General features: G+C 49.0%; 6 protein-coding genes across 6 annotated transcripts; 3 read left to right on the forward strand and 3 right to left on the reverse strand.

The window, feature by feature from the left end:
• Positions 1 to 775: 775 nt before the first annotated feature.
• Positions 776 to 1,897, forward strand: N7525_003607 (RNA-binding protein; the record flags this gene model as incomplete). Its single annotated transcript, XM_061212761.1, has 5 exons — positions 776 to 861; positions 1,129 to 1,185; positions 1,243 to 1,342; positions 1,397 to 1,790; positions 1,845 to 1,897. The coding sequence occupies 5 exons, from the start codon at positions 776 to 778 to the stop codon at positions 1,895 to 1,897; spliced, it is 690 nt and encodes a 229-aa protein (XP_061069782.1).
• On the forward strand, positions 1,898 to 2,457 carry N7525_003608 (uncharacterized protein; the record flags this gene model as incomplete). The annotated part of the gene is made up of 2 exons (XM_061212762.1): positions 1,898 to 2,146; positions 2,197 to 2,457. 2 exons carry the CDS (start codon positions 1,898 to 1,900, stop codon positions 2,455 to 2,457), a joined length of 510 nt encoding a protein of 169 aa, XP_061069783.1.
• A 391-nt stretch (positions 2,458 to 2,848) lies between these two features.
• N7525_003609 (uncharacterized protein) lies at positions 2,849 to 7,048 on the forward strand (the record flags this gene model as incomplete). Its single annotated transcript, XM_002558939.2, has 4 exons — positions 2,849 to 5,534; positions 5,597 to 6,082; positions 6,139 to 6,320; positions 6,374 to 7,048. The coding sequence occupies 4 exons, from the start codon at positions 2,849 to 2,851 to the stop codon at positions 7,046 to 7,048; spliced, it is 4,029 nt and encodes a 1,342-aa protein (XP_002558985.2).
• Positions 7,049 to 7,169: 121 nt separating this feature from the next.
• Positions 7,170 to 7,672, reverse strand: N7525_003610 (transcriptional coactivator p15/PC4 family protein; the record flags this gene model as incomplete). Its single annotated transcript, XM_061212763.1, has 2 exons — positions 7,170 to 7,388; positions 7,442 to 7,672. 2 exons carry the CDS (start codon positions 7,670 to 7,672, stop codon positions 7,170 to 7,172), a joined length of 450 nt encoding a protein of 149 aa, XP_061069784.1.
• A 206-nt stretch (positions 7,673 to 7,878) lies between these two features.
• N7525_003611 (uncharacterized protein) lies at positions 7,879 to 10,716 on the reverse strand (the record flags this gene model as incomplete). The annotated part of the gene is made up of 2 exons (XM_002558938.2): positions 7,879 to 10,123; positions 10,193 to 10,716. 2 exons carry the CDS (start codon positions 10,714 to 10,716, stop codon positions 7,879 to 7,881), a joined length of 2,769 nt encoding a protein of 922 aa, XP_002558984.2.
• Positions 10,717 to 11,833: 1,117 nt separating this feature from the next.
• Positions 11,834 to 14,520, reverse strand: N7525_003612 (DDHD family phospholipase; the record flags this gene model as incomplete). The annotated part of the gene is made up of 2 exons (XM_061212764.1): positions 11,834 to 13,013; positions 13,064 to 14,520. 2 exons carry the CDS (start codon positions 14,518 to 14,520, stop codon positions 11,834 to 11,836), a joined length of 2,637 nt encoding a protein of 878 aa, XP_061069785.1.
• Positions 14,521 to 15,245: the final 725 nt, after the last annotated feature.

Raw genomic sequence — 15,245 nt, forward strand, 5'->3', positions numbered from 1 at the left:
AGGGGAAAAAAGAGAAGCAAGGTCAGAAAGGAAGGACTTTGCTATGATCAGATGTGATGTTTGGCCGGAGTTGCTTTTCCCCCTTCAATGTTGTTAAGAGATGTGAACAGGTGAAAAGAAAGAAGGAAGAAGGAAGAAATGAGAAATAGGCAGGAAAGTGGTCACAGATCACACAGGTGTGTATATCTGGAGGATCTGATCAAATTGCGTTTAGAGAGGTTTAGAGGTTCAGAAAGAGAAGAACATCCCGACTTACCGACAGACACGGTACCTCCCGATAGTCCGCCACTTATATTACGTACCTTGGGGGCGGATAAGCTACCCAGTACTATTCCGTACTCCGTACTCCAGTACTCCAGTACTCTGTAGGTAATGCCTAGACCTCTCCAACATTGTAATATAGGCCAAATTCTATTTGTATTCTTTTTATTCTTTTTTATTCTTTTTTATTCTAATTTTTTCTTTTTTTTTTTTAAAAATAATGATAATATTATCCTTATTAAATTTGTAAATAAACCATCTGTCATTAAAATAAAGAAACGAAAAAGCACGCATGGAAGAAGAAAAAAAAAAAGTCTCCTTTCACCAATTGCGTCATTGGCATGTTTGATCCACCGTAGCACCTTCATCACTAATTCTTTCTGTGCTCTCTCTCTTCCCTCATACTCTTTAATCCTCTTGAAGCTTCTTAAGCTCCACTCTTTTCCAACTCTTTAAAACCCTATCAACTCACCCCCGATCTTCTTTCTTTCCATTGCCCTGTGCTAACGGCACCATGTCTTCTCGCTCTGGGACTACTCTGTATGTTACCGGGTTTGGCCATGGCACCCGTGCTCGCGATCTTGCCTACGAATTCGAACGGTACGTGTCGCCTCTACCTTCGCACCTACGAACTTCGATTCCCATCCCTCCGACGACCTCCCGATGAAGACCATTGGCACTGAATTCCTTGGACGACCCTCTTCTTTCTTTCTTCCAACTAGCGTGGCATTGACATTGGCGCGGGAAGCTTATGTCTACGTTGCCCCGTCTCACTCCTGGGCAACTGTTAGCTGGTCTTGATCATTCTTCATCATAATTTCTCTCGATACCGGTACCTGAAGCCAGCTCAACTGATTTTCGAACTAGTTATGGGCGTCTTGTTCGCTGTGATATCCCTGCCCCGCGCACTCCCTCCAGCCGCCTGTGAGTTAAACCATGATATCTGAAACCCACTTTACCAGTCTAATCTAAATCGCTTAGTTTTGCCTTCGTTGAATACGAGAGTCGCCGCGATGCTGATGATGCTTATCATGAGATGCACAACAAGCGTATCGGTCGCGATGATTTGCTAAAGATTGAGGTAAGCATATCCCCCCCCCAAAGCTTTGGAAAATCTCTTTTAACCTATCTCTAGTGGGCACGCACTCCTCCCTCTGCTTCCTGGCGCTTTGACTCTGGCTCTGGCCGTGACGCTCCACGTGACGCTGGCCGTGATCGTCGCCGTGATCGCACTCCTCCTCGCCGTGGTCGTTCCCCATCCCCTCGTCGCAGCCGTGGCGGCGACTATTCTCCTCGCAGAGACGATCGGTACGAACGCGACGCCGACCGCGACTACGACCGCCGCGACCGTGATTCTGACCGCCGTGACCGTGACCACGATCGACGTGATCGCGACCGTTCTCGCGACCGCTCTCGCAGCCCCGATGACCGTGAACGCGATGGCAAGGATGACCGGGAGAGACGCGATGATGATCGGGAGCGTCGTGAGGAGGATCGTGAGAACGGCCCCAACGGTGAGGACAGGAAAGGTCAGTTGCCCCGGGAATCCACCTAGAAAATGTCTTTTCACTCACATATAGTAGTACCCCTGGACCCAATGCCCTCTGCCCATGATGAGCTTGATACTGCTGAGTAGATGAACTCAGTACTACGTTCATTCGCTCTCGAACCATGTCCCCCGTCGCCATTATGTTTTCGTCCTCTGAAGGTGTCCTCCATTGCGGTTGGGCCAACTAGGGGAGGAGGAGACAAGGTTATCGCCCCTGTGTTGCTCCTAATTCATCCTACGGCAATATCTCGTATCTCGCCGCCCCTTTGCCTCTGTGTTTCTGATTTCAATGGCGTGAAGCTTGCTCTTCGCTGGACAAACTTGGGCCGAGTGAACGTGTGACCCCTGCTTTTTTTTTTCTTTTTCAAATTTGCTTTTTCCCCAAGTTATTCCCAATATTTCTTACTTCCTTTGAGTTCGGTAATTTATCCTGGTCAGCAGCTCGGATCCCACCGAAGCGAACGTCGAGCGATCGTTCCAAGTCCGCGCCCAAATACCACGATGAATTCCGTTTCGCCCTCCGTCTTGTTCGCAATGTTAATTTGAAAGCGGTTATTTCAATCCCTCGCCCTCTTCGACCGGTCGCCATCCTATGTGGTCTGGTTTCTCTAAACCACTGTAGTGCCTTAGTTGTATGTGAGGTATAAATGCGGATTGGCCGGTTTTGGAAGCATCGGTTCTACGGTATTGTTAATTGGAAGAACCCCCCGGGCCAGTTCTACATGAAATCCGATACATTTTGGAAATTGCCCCTATCATACATGCCCGTGGACATATGTAGCCGTATGACGTAGAATATTTGTAGGGAACATCCACTATCGGTGCCTCAGGCAATTTAACCCCTCTTAAGCTAGTTATAACTATACGTAGTTCGGGCCTCTCTCCTCATATGTTGTACAACTCATGCACTTTGTCCCTACTGTTGTAGAGCACAAGACTATATCTTCTCCAAATACTTTCTACTATTATGAATTCAGCAAAACAAACAGGAATCAGCATTGCAATCGATGTATTAGCCTTCTTCCCCTCTCATCACATATGGAGAACACTAACATGGCAAAGAGGGGCGGGACATTTACGGATTGCGTTGGAAATCCGGGGACGGGCCGCTTGGAAGATGACATTGTGATTAAACTGCTCTCAGAAGATCCCGGCAACTACAAAGATGCACCTTTGGAGGGGATCCGGCGCATTCTTTCCAAGTTTACAGGTCATGAAATCCCTCGTGGGGAACCCATCGATACTTCATTGATCCAGAGCATCCGCATGGGCACAACTGTGGCAACAAATGCGCTGCTCGAACGGAAGGGAGAGAAGGTAGCGCTAGTGGTAAGCAAGGGCTTCAAAGACTGCCTCGAGATTGGAAATCAGTCTCGTCCCAGAATATTCGACCTTGCCATCAAACGTCCCGATGTCCTTTACGAGGAGGTGATTGAGGTGGACGAGCGTGTCACCTTGGAAGACTACGCAGAAGATCCGCAAAGAAAAACCACTGCCACTACTCCCCGAGAACAGACCCGTGTAGAAGACGATGTTGTTCGCGGGCTTTCTTCCGAAGCAGTTCGCATACTGAAGCGTCCGTCTGAGGAATTGGTGAGATCGCAGTTGACAGAGGTATACAGCCGTGGGATTAGAAGCATAGCAATATGTCTTATACATGGGTACACCTTCCCAGACCATGAGGCACTGGTGGGAAGAATCGCTAAGGATATTGGTTTCCACCATGTGAGTTTGAGCCACCAGCTCATGCCGATGATTAAACTTGTGCCGAGGACAACTTCAGCCTGCGCCGACGCATATTTGACCCCTGCCATCAAGAAGTATATCTCTGGATTTCAAGCCGGATTTGAGGGTGGCCTGGGCAGTGAGAGTGTCAAACGCCAGGCGGGTGCCAAAGGCGCACGCTGTGAATTCATGCAATCAGACGGTGGCCTGGTGGACGTGGACCAATTTTCAGGCCTACGAGCAATTCTGTCAGGGCCTGCTGGCGGAGTGGTGGGGTATGCGTTGACTTCCTACGATCCCGTCTCGAAGACACCTGTAATAGGCTTTGATATGGGAGGGACGAGCACGGATGTTAGCAGGTATGGATCCGGCCGGTACGAGCATGTCTTTGAGACAACCACCGCTGGAGTGACAATCCAGTCTCCTCAGCTGGATATCAACACTGTTGCTGCAGGTGGTGGCTCAAGATTATTCTACCGTAACGGTCTTTTCGTTGTTGGGCCCGAGTCAGCAGGAGCTCATCCAGGGCCCGCCTGCTATCGCAAGAGTGGACCGCTCACAGTAACCGATGCCAATCTATTCCTTGGACGATTGGTCCCAGACTTCTTCCCGAAGATTTTCGGCTCGGATGAAACCCAGGGCCTGGATGAACAAGCCAGTCGGGTGTTGTTTGAGGAACTAACCGAAGAAATCAATCACAGGTTGAGCAAAGGGGGCCAAAGCCGAGAAATGTCCCCTGACGAGGTTGCCTTTGGTTTTATCAAGGTAGCCAACGAGACGATGACCCGACCCATTCGATCTTTGACAGAGGCTAAGGGGCATGATACCTCAAAACACAAGTTGGCTACGTTTGGGGGAGCTGGGGGCCAGCATGCCGTTGCCATTGCCGAGAGCCTGGGGATTCGGCAGATTTTGATCCATCGATATTCCTCGGTGCTCTCCGCATACGGAATGGCGCTGGCAGACGTTGTTGATGAAAACCAAGAGCCCGAATCGAAGACCTGGGCTGATGACGATAAGGGAGAGGTCCGCGATGCACTTGGTTCGAGAATAGAAGACTTAAAGAAACGATCCACGCAGAGGTTGCAAGACCAAGGCTTCAGCAGTGACTCAATCGTGTTTGAAGAATACCTCAATATGCGATATCGAGGAACAGAATCTGCCTTGATGATACTTAAACCCAGCAAAGAGGAAGCCGATCTTAACTTCGGGGGCGACGAATGGGCCTTTGGGAAGGCATTTGTGAAGCAACATGATGAAGAGTTTGGTTTCACTCTCCCAGACCGGGACATCATTGTGGATGACGTGCGGGTGAGAGGAATCGGGAAAGGGTTCAAAGTATCCGAGAAGACTGTGGACCAGCAGGTCCAAGAGTCCAACCCAAAGGATGTGGCGGCGGGCCAAGAATATCGCAGATCTCTCGTATACTTTGAGGGCGGCCGACGTGAAACACCAATCTACAAACTCGACGACTTGAAGATTGATGACCGAGTGAGGGGCCCAGCCATTTTAGCCGATGAGACCCAAACGATCGTGGTGACCCCAGGGGCTTCAGCGCTCTTGACAAAAACCCACGTCGTCATCAATATTGGTGAATCCGACGCCAGCCTGCCAAAGATTAGCACTGACAATGTGGATCCTATCCTGCTAAGCGTCTTCTCGCACAGGTTCATGGCTATTGCTGAACAAATGGGACGTGCTTTACAGAAGACAAGTGTAAGTACCAATGTCAAGGAGCGACTTGACTACTCCTGCGCATTGTTCGACGCAGAAGGCGGGCTTGTTGCGAATGCGCCACATTTGCCCGTCCATCTCGGTAGCATGTCAACCTGTGTACGGATACAGGCCCGCATCTGGCAAGATAAATTGAAGCCCGGCGATGTAATTGTGTCAAATCACCCGGAATTTGGGGGAACTCATCTTCCAGATATCACAGTCCTGCAGCCTGCTTTTAGCCAGGGAAAGATCATATTCTACGTCGCCTCCAGAGCGCATCATGGTAAGAGCTTTTCCCGAGTGAGAGAGGCGGGAAATGGAACAGATATACTAACCTGCATGAAGCCGACATTGGAGGAATACTCCCGGGATCTATGCCACCCCACTCAAAAGAGCTTTACCAAGAAGGCGCAGCCATCAAAAGCGAAAAATTGGTATCAGAAGGCAAATTTGACGAGGTGCGCATCACAGAATTGCTGTACAAAGAGCCGGCCCAGTATCCAAACTGCAGTGGGACCCGATGCCTAGCAGATAACTTGAATGATCTCAAAGCTCAGATTGCTGCAAACAAGAAAGGGATCAACTTGATCAACACTCTAATCGAGGAGTATGGTGAGACTGTCGTGCAGTTCTATATGCACCAGATCCAAGACAACGCAGAGCTCAGCGTGCGCAATCTACTAAAAGATGTGAGCAAAAGGTTTGCTGGGCAAGTACTGAGTGCTACTGATTATATGGATGATGGGAGCCCTATTCAATTGAACATATCAATAGATGGGGACAAAGGAGAGGCAATCTTTGATTTCGAGGGGACCGGTCCAGAAGTATACGGTAAGGTAGAGCGGCCTTCAAGAGAAACTTGACGTTTATTGAGCTAACAATGATAGGCAATATCAATGCACCAGAGGCTGTCACATACTCAGCGATCATTTATTGCCTGCGATGCCTAGTTTCAGCGGATATCCCATTGAACCAGGGCTGTTTAAAGCCTATCGACGTTCGAATTCCTCCTGGTAGTCTCCTATCCCCCTCGGAATCAGCTGCCGTAGTGGGTGGCAACGTTTTGACGGTAAGACCAGACAGATACTGACGTTGATCATGGGCTTATCGTTTTCACTCCAGAGTCAACGAGTGACCGATGTCATTTTGAGGTGCTTCCAGGCTTGCGCTGCGTCACAGGGTGATACCAACAACCTTACATTCGGGTTCGGAGGGAATATGCCCGGTGAGACGGAAACGAAAGGGTTCGGTTACTATGAAACCATCGCCGGTGGTAGCGGGGCTGGTCCGACTTGGGAAGGCACTTCAGGGGTCCATACACACATGACTAACACCCGAATCACCGATGCAGAGGTGTTTGAACGGCGGTACCCTGTCATCCTCCAAGAGTTCAGTCTTCGACCGAATTCAGGAGGCAATGGTCAGCACCGCGGCGGGGACGGCGTTGTGCGAGATATTGAATTCCGTATTCCCGTGCAAGTCTCTATCCTTTCTGAACGAAGAGTCTACCATCCATATGGGTTGGAGGGAGGCGAGGACGCCCAGTGTGGTCAGAACATCTGGGCGCGTCGCGTGAAGAAGCAAGACGGAGGCTGGGAGACAAGATACATCAACCTCGGGGCGAAGAACTCCGTTCAGATGCAGGCAGGGGAGCGGATCACTATCCGTACGCCCGGAGGAGGAGGATGGGGTCAAATCGGAGACCAGAGCCAGCTTATCCAAGAGGAAGATCATCGTCGTGCTTGGCGGGGAGGCTCTATTGCCAACAACACGGCGACGCAAGAGGCGAGTATGTGATCTAGAAGGAGACTTGGGAGCAAGTTCACCATGTTTTGATTCAAACAGGCAAGATTAATTTGATTATGATGGAAACTGTAAGAGCCATTTATGGGCAACGTAAATCAACTCTCAACGGCGATCATGCTTCACTTTCCTCATCACTTGTCGCCTCAATATTCTGCTTTGATGGACTTGGGTTGTCCGGATTGGCCTGTCCTTGCTCTCCTTGATCAGACTGGCCTCCCTCTGCCGAGTAGACCGGTCGAGGCAGAGTCTCCCCATTCTCTTTCAACGCCTCCTCGATTTCAGGTAGGAGGGAAACTATGGCAGCGAACTGATCCATTGGCATTGAGATACCCTAAATCGGCATGAGTATTAGCATGGTTTATGCAAAATGACTGATCAACCGACCTTTTTCCCTGGCAACTCCTGCCCGTCCTTTTCATAATATTCTCTGACGTTGACTTGGGTCTTCCCACGGAAGGAAGATATTGTCACACGGCGCATCTTGGATATTTCCCAATAGCGATCTCCATTAGAGTCGGTTTTAGCTTCCGCTGTAGTGTTGACCTTGGCCTTTTTGGGGCGCACGCTATTGTCAAGGCCAGCGACCGACTCGGAAGAACGTTTCTTGGATGACATGGTTGAGTAGTCTCGGTAAGTGAGAAAGAAGGTATCAAAGGTGAGAAAGTGGGAAGTTGTGTAGGTCCAAACATGAACGCGAAACGCGGGACACGTAATCACGTGCCTATCTATATATGTGCTCATTGCTAATTCCTACCATATCATATGTACTTGTGGTCTTTCATTCATGTGTACACTTAGAAATCGATATTATCCATTGAAAATCAGAGCGTCAATACCTTAAGGCCCTGTAGGAGGATTGAGAAGACAAATCCTCGAGCGACACTTTCAACTTGAAGACTATCGAAGATCTTCTCTAGCGCTTCGCGACTAGCAGCTGCCCCCATAACACTTGTTAAGGCCTGTGGAATTCCCCGCTGCACGAATAGTTTACGTGCAGTATCCCGTAACCGGATCTTCTCCTCCTCATTGGGTGGAGGGGGCCAGGCTTTAAGTTCCTCCTCTGTCGGAAGCGCGTTCTCACGAAGCTTGACGAGGTAATCCCCCAGGGCGTTGTCTGAAGTGTGGCCTTCTATCATGGAATCCTGCAACAGAGTACGAATGGTTTCCAAGGTCGGGCTCCCGGGACGTAGGATATACGATTTGGCAGCATTCAAAAGAGTCCGACGTATATTCCACGCAGACGACAAGGTGTACAACTCATTGATGACCGCAAAGATCAGTTCTACCGCTATTTGCGTCTCATCAGCTGTGATGGGATTCCCCTGATTGCGAGGTTGACCAATACTCTGCTCAGTCTCAGATCGGCGATGTGATAAGGTTTGATCAGTAGTTTCCGTTGCGTGGACGTCAAGTTCTGCAGTATCTCTAATATCAAGCGAGGTTTTAGAGAGCGGGATCTCTGTGGTCAATGTACCTTGCTCACTCCCGGACGTCAAACGCGACTTGGAAATTTCGCCTCTTTGGATTTCCAGGGATTCGCTAGGGCACACCGCAGGCGAATCGACATTTCCGTCGCTTACGCCGGTACGATCACCATCACCAGGGCTAGACCGTGTCTGCGACAAACTGTTGCGACTGGAGTTATCAACTTTGTGTTGAATCTGATCAGCAGTGACGGCCGGCTTCTTGCCATTGGCGCCTCCGAATACCCCCGCCACTCCCTTGGGCGCATTGGACAATGCCCCTAGCATACCCTTGCCCATGTTTTCAAACGCAGTTTGACTAGGGAAAGAGAATGCCGATTTGTTAGAACCGGCGGGTTCAGTGGAAGAACCGACATCTTTTTCCAAGAACCGACGCATTCGATCAGTGTCGGCAAGTGACTCATGCTTCATGGCGTCTTGTAAATACCACTCAAGGTCTCGGGCGAGAGCTTGTCGCGTTTTGCCCTTCCAGGTGGGTAGTATGGGGTGACGCTCGGAGAAACTTGAAATCTGATTCAAACGTGAAACAGTCCCCAGAATCTCGTGAAGAGACTGGAAGTCCGAATATTTGCGAAACACCATCCAGCCAGTCGAGCGTGTTGACGCTGGTTCAACCTGTAGTAGATAATCCCACATGGGTTGCGACTTGATGTGGCTCTTTTCATCCCTCGCTCCGTCATCATCTACCAAGACTTGTGCCCCATGAAGAATCAAAGGTGGCGCAGAGGAGTCTTCGGATAATTTCGGGCTTGCAAGTAATTCCGTACTGGGCACTGGTACCTGTTCTTCGTGACATTCGTTTTCGTGCGTCATCTTTGAAGCCAAATTAGCCTCCAAAGGGTAATTTTCGTCAATTCGTTCGTTTTGGCGTGGCGGTTCTGAATCCGAGCTCTGCGAATCATGGGATGCAATCATAGCGCTTAGACGTTTCGTCTCTAGAACTGCTTCTTCCTCTGTAGCCCTTGCCACGTGCATGGACTCTCTCTGTGTGGCTTTGACGGAGTCTGCCTTTGGGTCTTCTGAAGACGTGGGAGCACTGACGCCCTGGTTCCGCGCACCTTCAACGCCTGCGTCGATAGCGTGCATGATTTCTGATTCACCGCCCTGCAGGAGATAGATAATCCATTCATTGATAAATTCAGGACGGGCAAGACTGGTAACAGTGGACCCCAATATCACTCCCGCAAAGACCTCACGGAGGAAGTCCCGTACAGCCGGACAATCGTAGGCCTTGGCATCCAAGAAATTCGACAGTATATCATCCGCAACCATACTGAGTTTCTTCTTTTGTTGTTTCTCAGACAAGATGTTCGCTAGGCTGCTATCCGGAAATTGTTCAAGGTACTGATCCACAGCGTTTTGGGCTTCCGCTGGGGAGGAGCCCAGAGCGGTGAATGCTGCTGCAAGTTCATTCAGGAATACAATGACGATAGATGAGGAGTTGGTGAGAAACTGCAAGAATGTGTCCTCTGTTCGTTTGCGCGATAGGTGCGAAGAGATTGATGTAATAAAATGAGTCAAAATTCTTCGACAGGAGCGTGGGAAACTTGATTCCGACGGCAAAAGTGGCTCATACCAGTATCTTTATTTGAGGTAAGCTACTTTACTTGTTTCACGGTGGGGGAAGGGGGCATAAATGAAGGATACTTACTTGACATAGTCTTTAATGACTGCATCGGTGAGAGTTCTCAATGCGTCAGCGGTGGCCGGTTGGAAGGTGGTGTAGTCCAAGTCCGCCGAAGACATGTCTTCAAGCGTACTTATAGAGCCATCGTCTCCTCCTTGGATGTCTAAAGCACCAGCCCGCTTAGGCCAGTCCAAAAGCCTGTTGGAGACTTCTAGCGCAAGCTCCCTACGCCTGTTGGGCTTTTGCGCGTGCGACACTTGATTTGAGTATTCGTTATCCGATCCCTCCCATGACGCGTGCAGGATAACCCCCAGAACCACTCCGATTAGAAGCAGACCGAGTCTCCCTAGGATAATGTAGGTGACGAGTGCAAGAAGCGCAAAGACTCCAAGGAGGGTCTCATTGGTGGAGGTTGAGAGAAAATCGAGGGTAGCATTGATGAACTCCTTTGGAATCGCTGTATTCGAAACGGGGTCTTGTGTCGGGTGCTCTTTGGATGGAGATGCTGAAATGGCCTGGGAGTCTGCATCGTCACTGAGGCGACTCATTGTGCTGAGATATGCCGGATTTGGATGGTGCCCAGAGTAATTGTAGTCAATCCTCCATGTCCAGACTCAGATATGACCTTGGTAGATCTGTGTAGACAACTTTTGGCGTGGAACAATAAGCGCAAGAAGATACGGGGATAGCAACATTGGAAAATGCTTGGCGTACTCTGTTGGCCAGTGCGTACCTCGTACTCGTATTCGATTACCTAGGGAAGAAAACGGAGTACGGAGTCGAATATTTGAACTTGATGAATGTATGGAGTATGGGAGTACAACATACAGTGTATTTAAATTATAGCTAAATAGATATGTATGCGTATATTTTCTTATGTATCCAATCATGATTTCCTTACAAGCATGAGCTATATAGCAAGGAATCTAAAGCTAACAGAAAGGAGTTGATCTCCGCTATCCGAGTGAATCTGAGCATTCAAAGAGCATGTGCTTCATGCCAGATGTAAAGAGATTGCGGTTGGGAGAAAGGGAAGTGCTCTACAGGGGTGACCATGACCCAAAAACCTCATCGTGCCATGACATACTTGATATGTCAGTCCTCTTGCGGTGTCCATTGTAAGGTTGGTGTTCATTTCCGTGAAATCCGATAAATTTCAGCCTCATTAAGAAGAAATTCATAAGATTCGACTCAGGAAAGAATGAATTCCAGGAGGTTTCAACATCCTAAAGTTGGTCCTGATGAGATGGGACATAGAAAGAAGGAAAAGAAAGAGAAACGAAAGATTTTGTAGGGGAAATCCATATTACGTAATGCTTAGCCGACCTCCAGGGTGCGCTAGTCCCACTCGGGCGACATATGGGCTTACTTAAGTATTCACCCACGCCTAGGTAGGCAGGTTGCTCTCGGAGCATCCATTTACATATGTAAGTACCTCATACTGATGCCTCTTTAGATAGTGTAGTGTATTCCGCACTTGTTTCATCTATACTTTTGCTTGTGTTTATGCCTCTGTCCTCTAGAAAGCATCTGGGAAAGCATGAAGTGATTGACATCCTCATCTCCCCAATAGGTGAGATGACTGGCAATGCTGGCTATTAATGAAATATCGAAGGCTCCCCTGTATCCCGGTTAGTAATGTTCAGCAATGTAGGGCATAGTGTCTTACTCTTGGATGCTGTAGTCTACCCGACCGTTTGCATTCAAGGCACGCACTTTAGCGTCCTCGAATTTCAGCCTCCGATCCTGGTTAGTGTCGGCGTCGGGATCTGGACTCTCGCCATGATGGACACTCCTGCTTTTTTGGAAACCATCGTAAAGAGTCTCCAGATCAGATTCAATCAATGTCTGACAGTGATCATCGGATCCATCGGGCCCATGCTGGACCGAACCCGATTGTGACCGTCTATGGGTTGATTCATCACCCGGTTTACCAGAAGTGCGAGCAGCCGACATAGCTTCATCGCCATTCAGACCCAAGCTGCGATTCAACAAGCTGCTTGCGACACCCGTGGTGAAATTTGTCCACAGGGATCCCACACTTTGGCCCATGCGGCTACCGAGAATAGATAAACTCTGACCAGAGGTCGTCCAGAGGCTTTTCTTCACCGACGGTAGCGGCTGGGGTTTCAGGGTTGCCATCGCTGGAGATATCAGAGGCTCGACCCGGTAGCTGACTGGGTCAGAAGGGTGAAAGATATTGTAGAGATCTCGACACTTTGGCATTGAAATAATACCGGGATTGTCACTAAGCGCATGCCCAGGACCATGCAAGTTCAAGTCAATCTCAACATCCAAAGCATTTTTGCGATTTCGGGGATCCACGGCAGAGTATCCACCAATTGTTTTACCCTTGAGCATTTGGAATAGTGCAATAGGGGATCCCAGACAAAAAAGCTCCTCGCAGTCAAAATCAAACCTACTTGAACCCTTGGGGTTCGAGTCGTCGCCCTCTTGGGCCATTCCCTTGGAGGCAGTATTCTGACCGGTATTGGTCTCCGGCTGGTGACACAAGATGTCAAATATAATTGCGCTTCCAAGCGAATGGCCGCAGAGACTGACTGACCCCTTGAAAGAAGGATTTTGCTTGCGGTACAGCCGGAGGATTCGATTGCATTCTTGGATGACGATATTGGAGATGTGTTCACAATACCCGCTTTGGTACAGAAGTACATCCATAGCCAAATCTGAAATGAGGTTTCGAACGGCAGGTACGCTTTCCAGTGTTATATCGGACAGGCTGGGGTAAGCATCGTCCTCGAGAGCGTCCGCATCAGTCAGATCCAGTTCCTTTCTGTTCTGTCGCACTCCTCGGTAAGGAAAATCTAGAAGATGGCGCCAACACCTGCTGAAATTAGCAAGAAAGAAAGGCCAGGCAAGGGAGTCAAGTCTCACACAGGAAGCACTTGAACACGGCAATTCTTATCGCTATCTGGGAACGCTGAATTCAACGCTTGAAGGTCAGGGGAACCTTTGTAGACAGTTTTTAGCGTCTTGCGAAGCACATTTACATCATGTATGAAATTGATGCTTTCCAGTCGTAACCCGAGTCGCTGGCCAATTCCATGGGTGACAAGAACTAGATGATCGACCTCGCGCTCTCTGTCTGTGCCGTCCATTTCCCTCGACTCTTCCATCTCTTGTTCCTCCTGCCTTCGAGCCTGTTCTTCGAGGTCAGCTGGATTTTGCGGCTCGCCGGCAAGGGAGGACATTTGGCGTTCTAATGTCGATTTCGGTCTACTTTCGTAGTCTTCGAATCCATCAGCGGAAGTTGACTTGAGTGTATCCGTGGCTTTTTCAGTCTTTTCTTTCAAGGCCTCATTCAAACCTCTGACAGGTACTGCCTCGCCCAGTGGTTTTTGCTTCGGACCCTTTGCTTCGGGCGTCTCTTTTGGCTTCCTGGGTTCGAACCCACGAACCAACTTCGTTCCCGGAACGCCTCCTAACTTTTGATATACCGAAGTACTGAAACGTGACATAAAATCATCATTCATCAGCCAGGCCGTCGTGGCATCTTGATACCCGACTATCCTATTCATGTAAGCGCCAAAGAGACGATACTGCTGAGGCTCAACTGCAGGACCAGGACTGTTGAAATCATTCCCTATGCCACGGGGAGGAGAGTTCAGGTCTCTTGATTGAGGGGGCTTGGCATCTGGTTCGTTGGTGTCAATTGGGACTCTCGTGGTCTGACCAGATCTGTCTTCTTCGTTTGTTTGGGTGTTCTGTTCTGAAGGTTGGGACCTCCATGGACATAATTTGATATAGCCTTCTTCAAGCTGGGTAGCAAGATTTTCTTCGCATGGTTTTAGGCTAGATCCATCCTGAATGAACCACGTCCCACGACGGACTTCATATACAGGGCCAATCCAATAGGTAGGACTCAACTCTCGTTGTTCCACATCGACATTGAAAAGAAAGTCCTCATTCACGGGCACTTGGGTCAATACAGGTTCGCTATCCTTTGGTTGGTTTTGTTGGCGGGCATCTTCGATGTCTGAGAGTTTCTGAAACGTCGTTTCTATGGACTGGGAGTCTTTCCCTGGGAAAGGGATGAATTTCTTCGGCGATGGCAAGGGCTTTTGGTCTGCCTTTTTCTGTCCTATAATGGATGGCTTCCGCTTGGGCGAGTCCACTGCGTAGAACCACCTGACTTTCAATGGAGGGCAATCGGGAGGATAGCGTCGCATGCTTAATCGATGCATATGGGTCACCGTGTGGTCCTCCCCTTGCGATCGCTGCAGAACTTCCGGTCTGGGGGGATCGCTAGGCTGCGGTGCTGGGGTTGCACTTCTGGGTGTACTCCATGGAGTGAGTGTCCCCAAGAACGACTTTTGCTCTGCACCCGCCATGGGGAGGAGTGCCCGTCGGAAGGCAGTGGAACGAATCAACGTGAGCAGCTGGATTGATAAACGGTGAAAGTGCGGATGGTATGAAAGGGGAATATTGAGATAAAGAGAAGCGAAACGTAGAGACGCGTCCAAAAGGCGTCCAAAACGATAAAATGTTGAGAGTTGCAATGAATTCAATGTTTGGAGATCGGAGAATGATGTAATCCCGTTGTTTTGTGCAATTACGTTGGATAACCCGTCCACGTTTATACGGTCCGATATATACATATTCAACATGTGTCAGTTATTTCTAATATTCATCTTTTGATCACATATATATGTTAGTATAAACCATGGACTCGTGAGTTGTCATATTCCCTATGTCATTATAATCTGCGTATGGCTTAACTTAGTCAATTGTGGAGAGAATATAGAAAACGACAGAACGAGATTATTCTATAGAGAGAGAAGAATAAGCGAATTAGGCAGATGAAATACTTCATATCCAACTTTTTATAACAGAGTGGCCAGGTGGCTACCTAGGGACCTAATAGGTAACATAGTATCTACCTAGGTGGTGTCGACGTCACTCGAACTTCCCGAACACGATAATACAAAAACACAGCATTACTGACATAATACTTACGCCCCCATACGATAATACCCCTAGCGTTATGTACCCTGTATCATTACATACTGACCAAGCACTTTCATTACGGTGTGGCTCATCCCCCCACCCCTCGGTT

The sequence above is a fragment of the Penicillium rubens genome, assembly GCF_028828025.1.
Source record: "Penicillium rubens strain IBT 27055 chromosome Unknown utg000002l_segment0_segment0, whole genome shotgun sequence".
NCBI classification, from domain to species: Eukaryota; Fungi; Ascomycota; class Eurotiomycetes; order Eurotiales; family Aspergillaceae; genus Penicillium; species Penicillium rubens.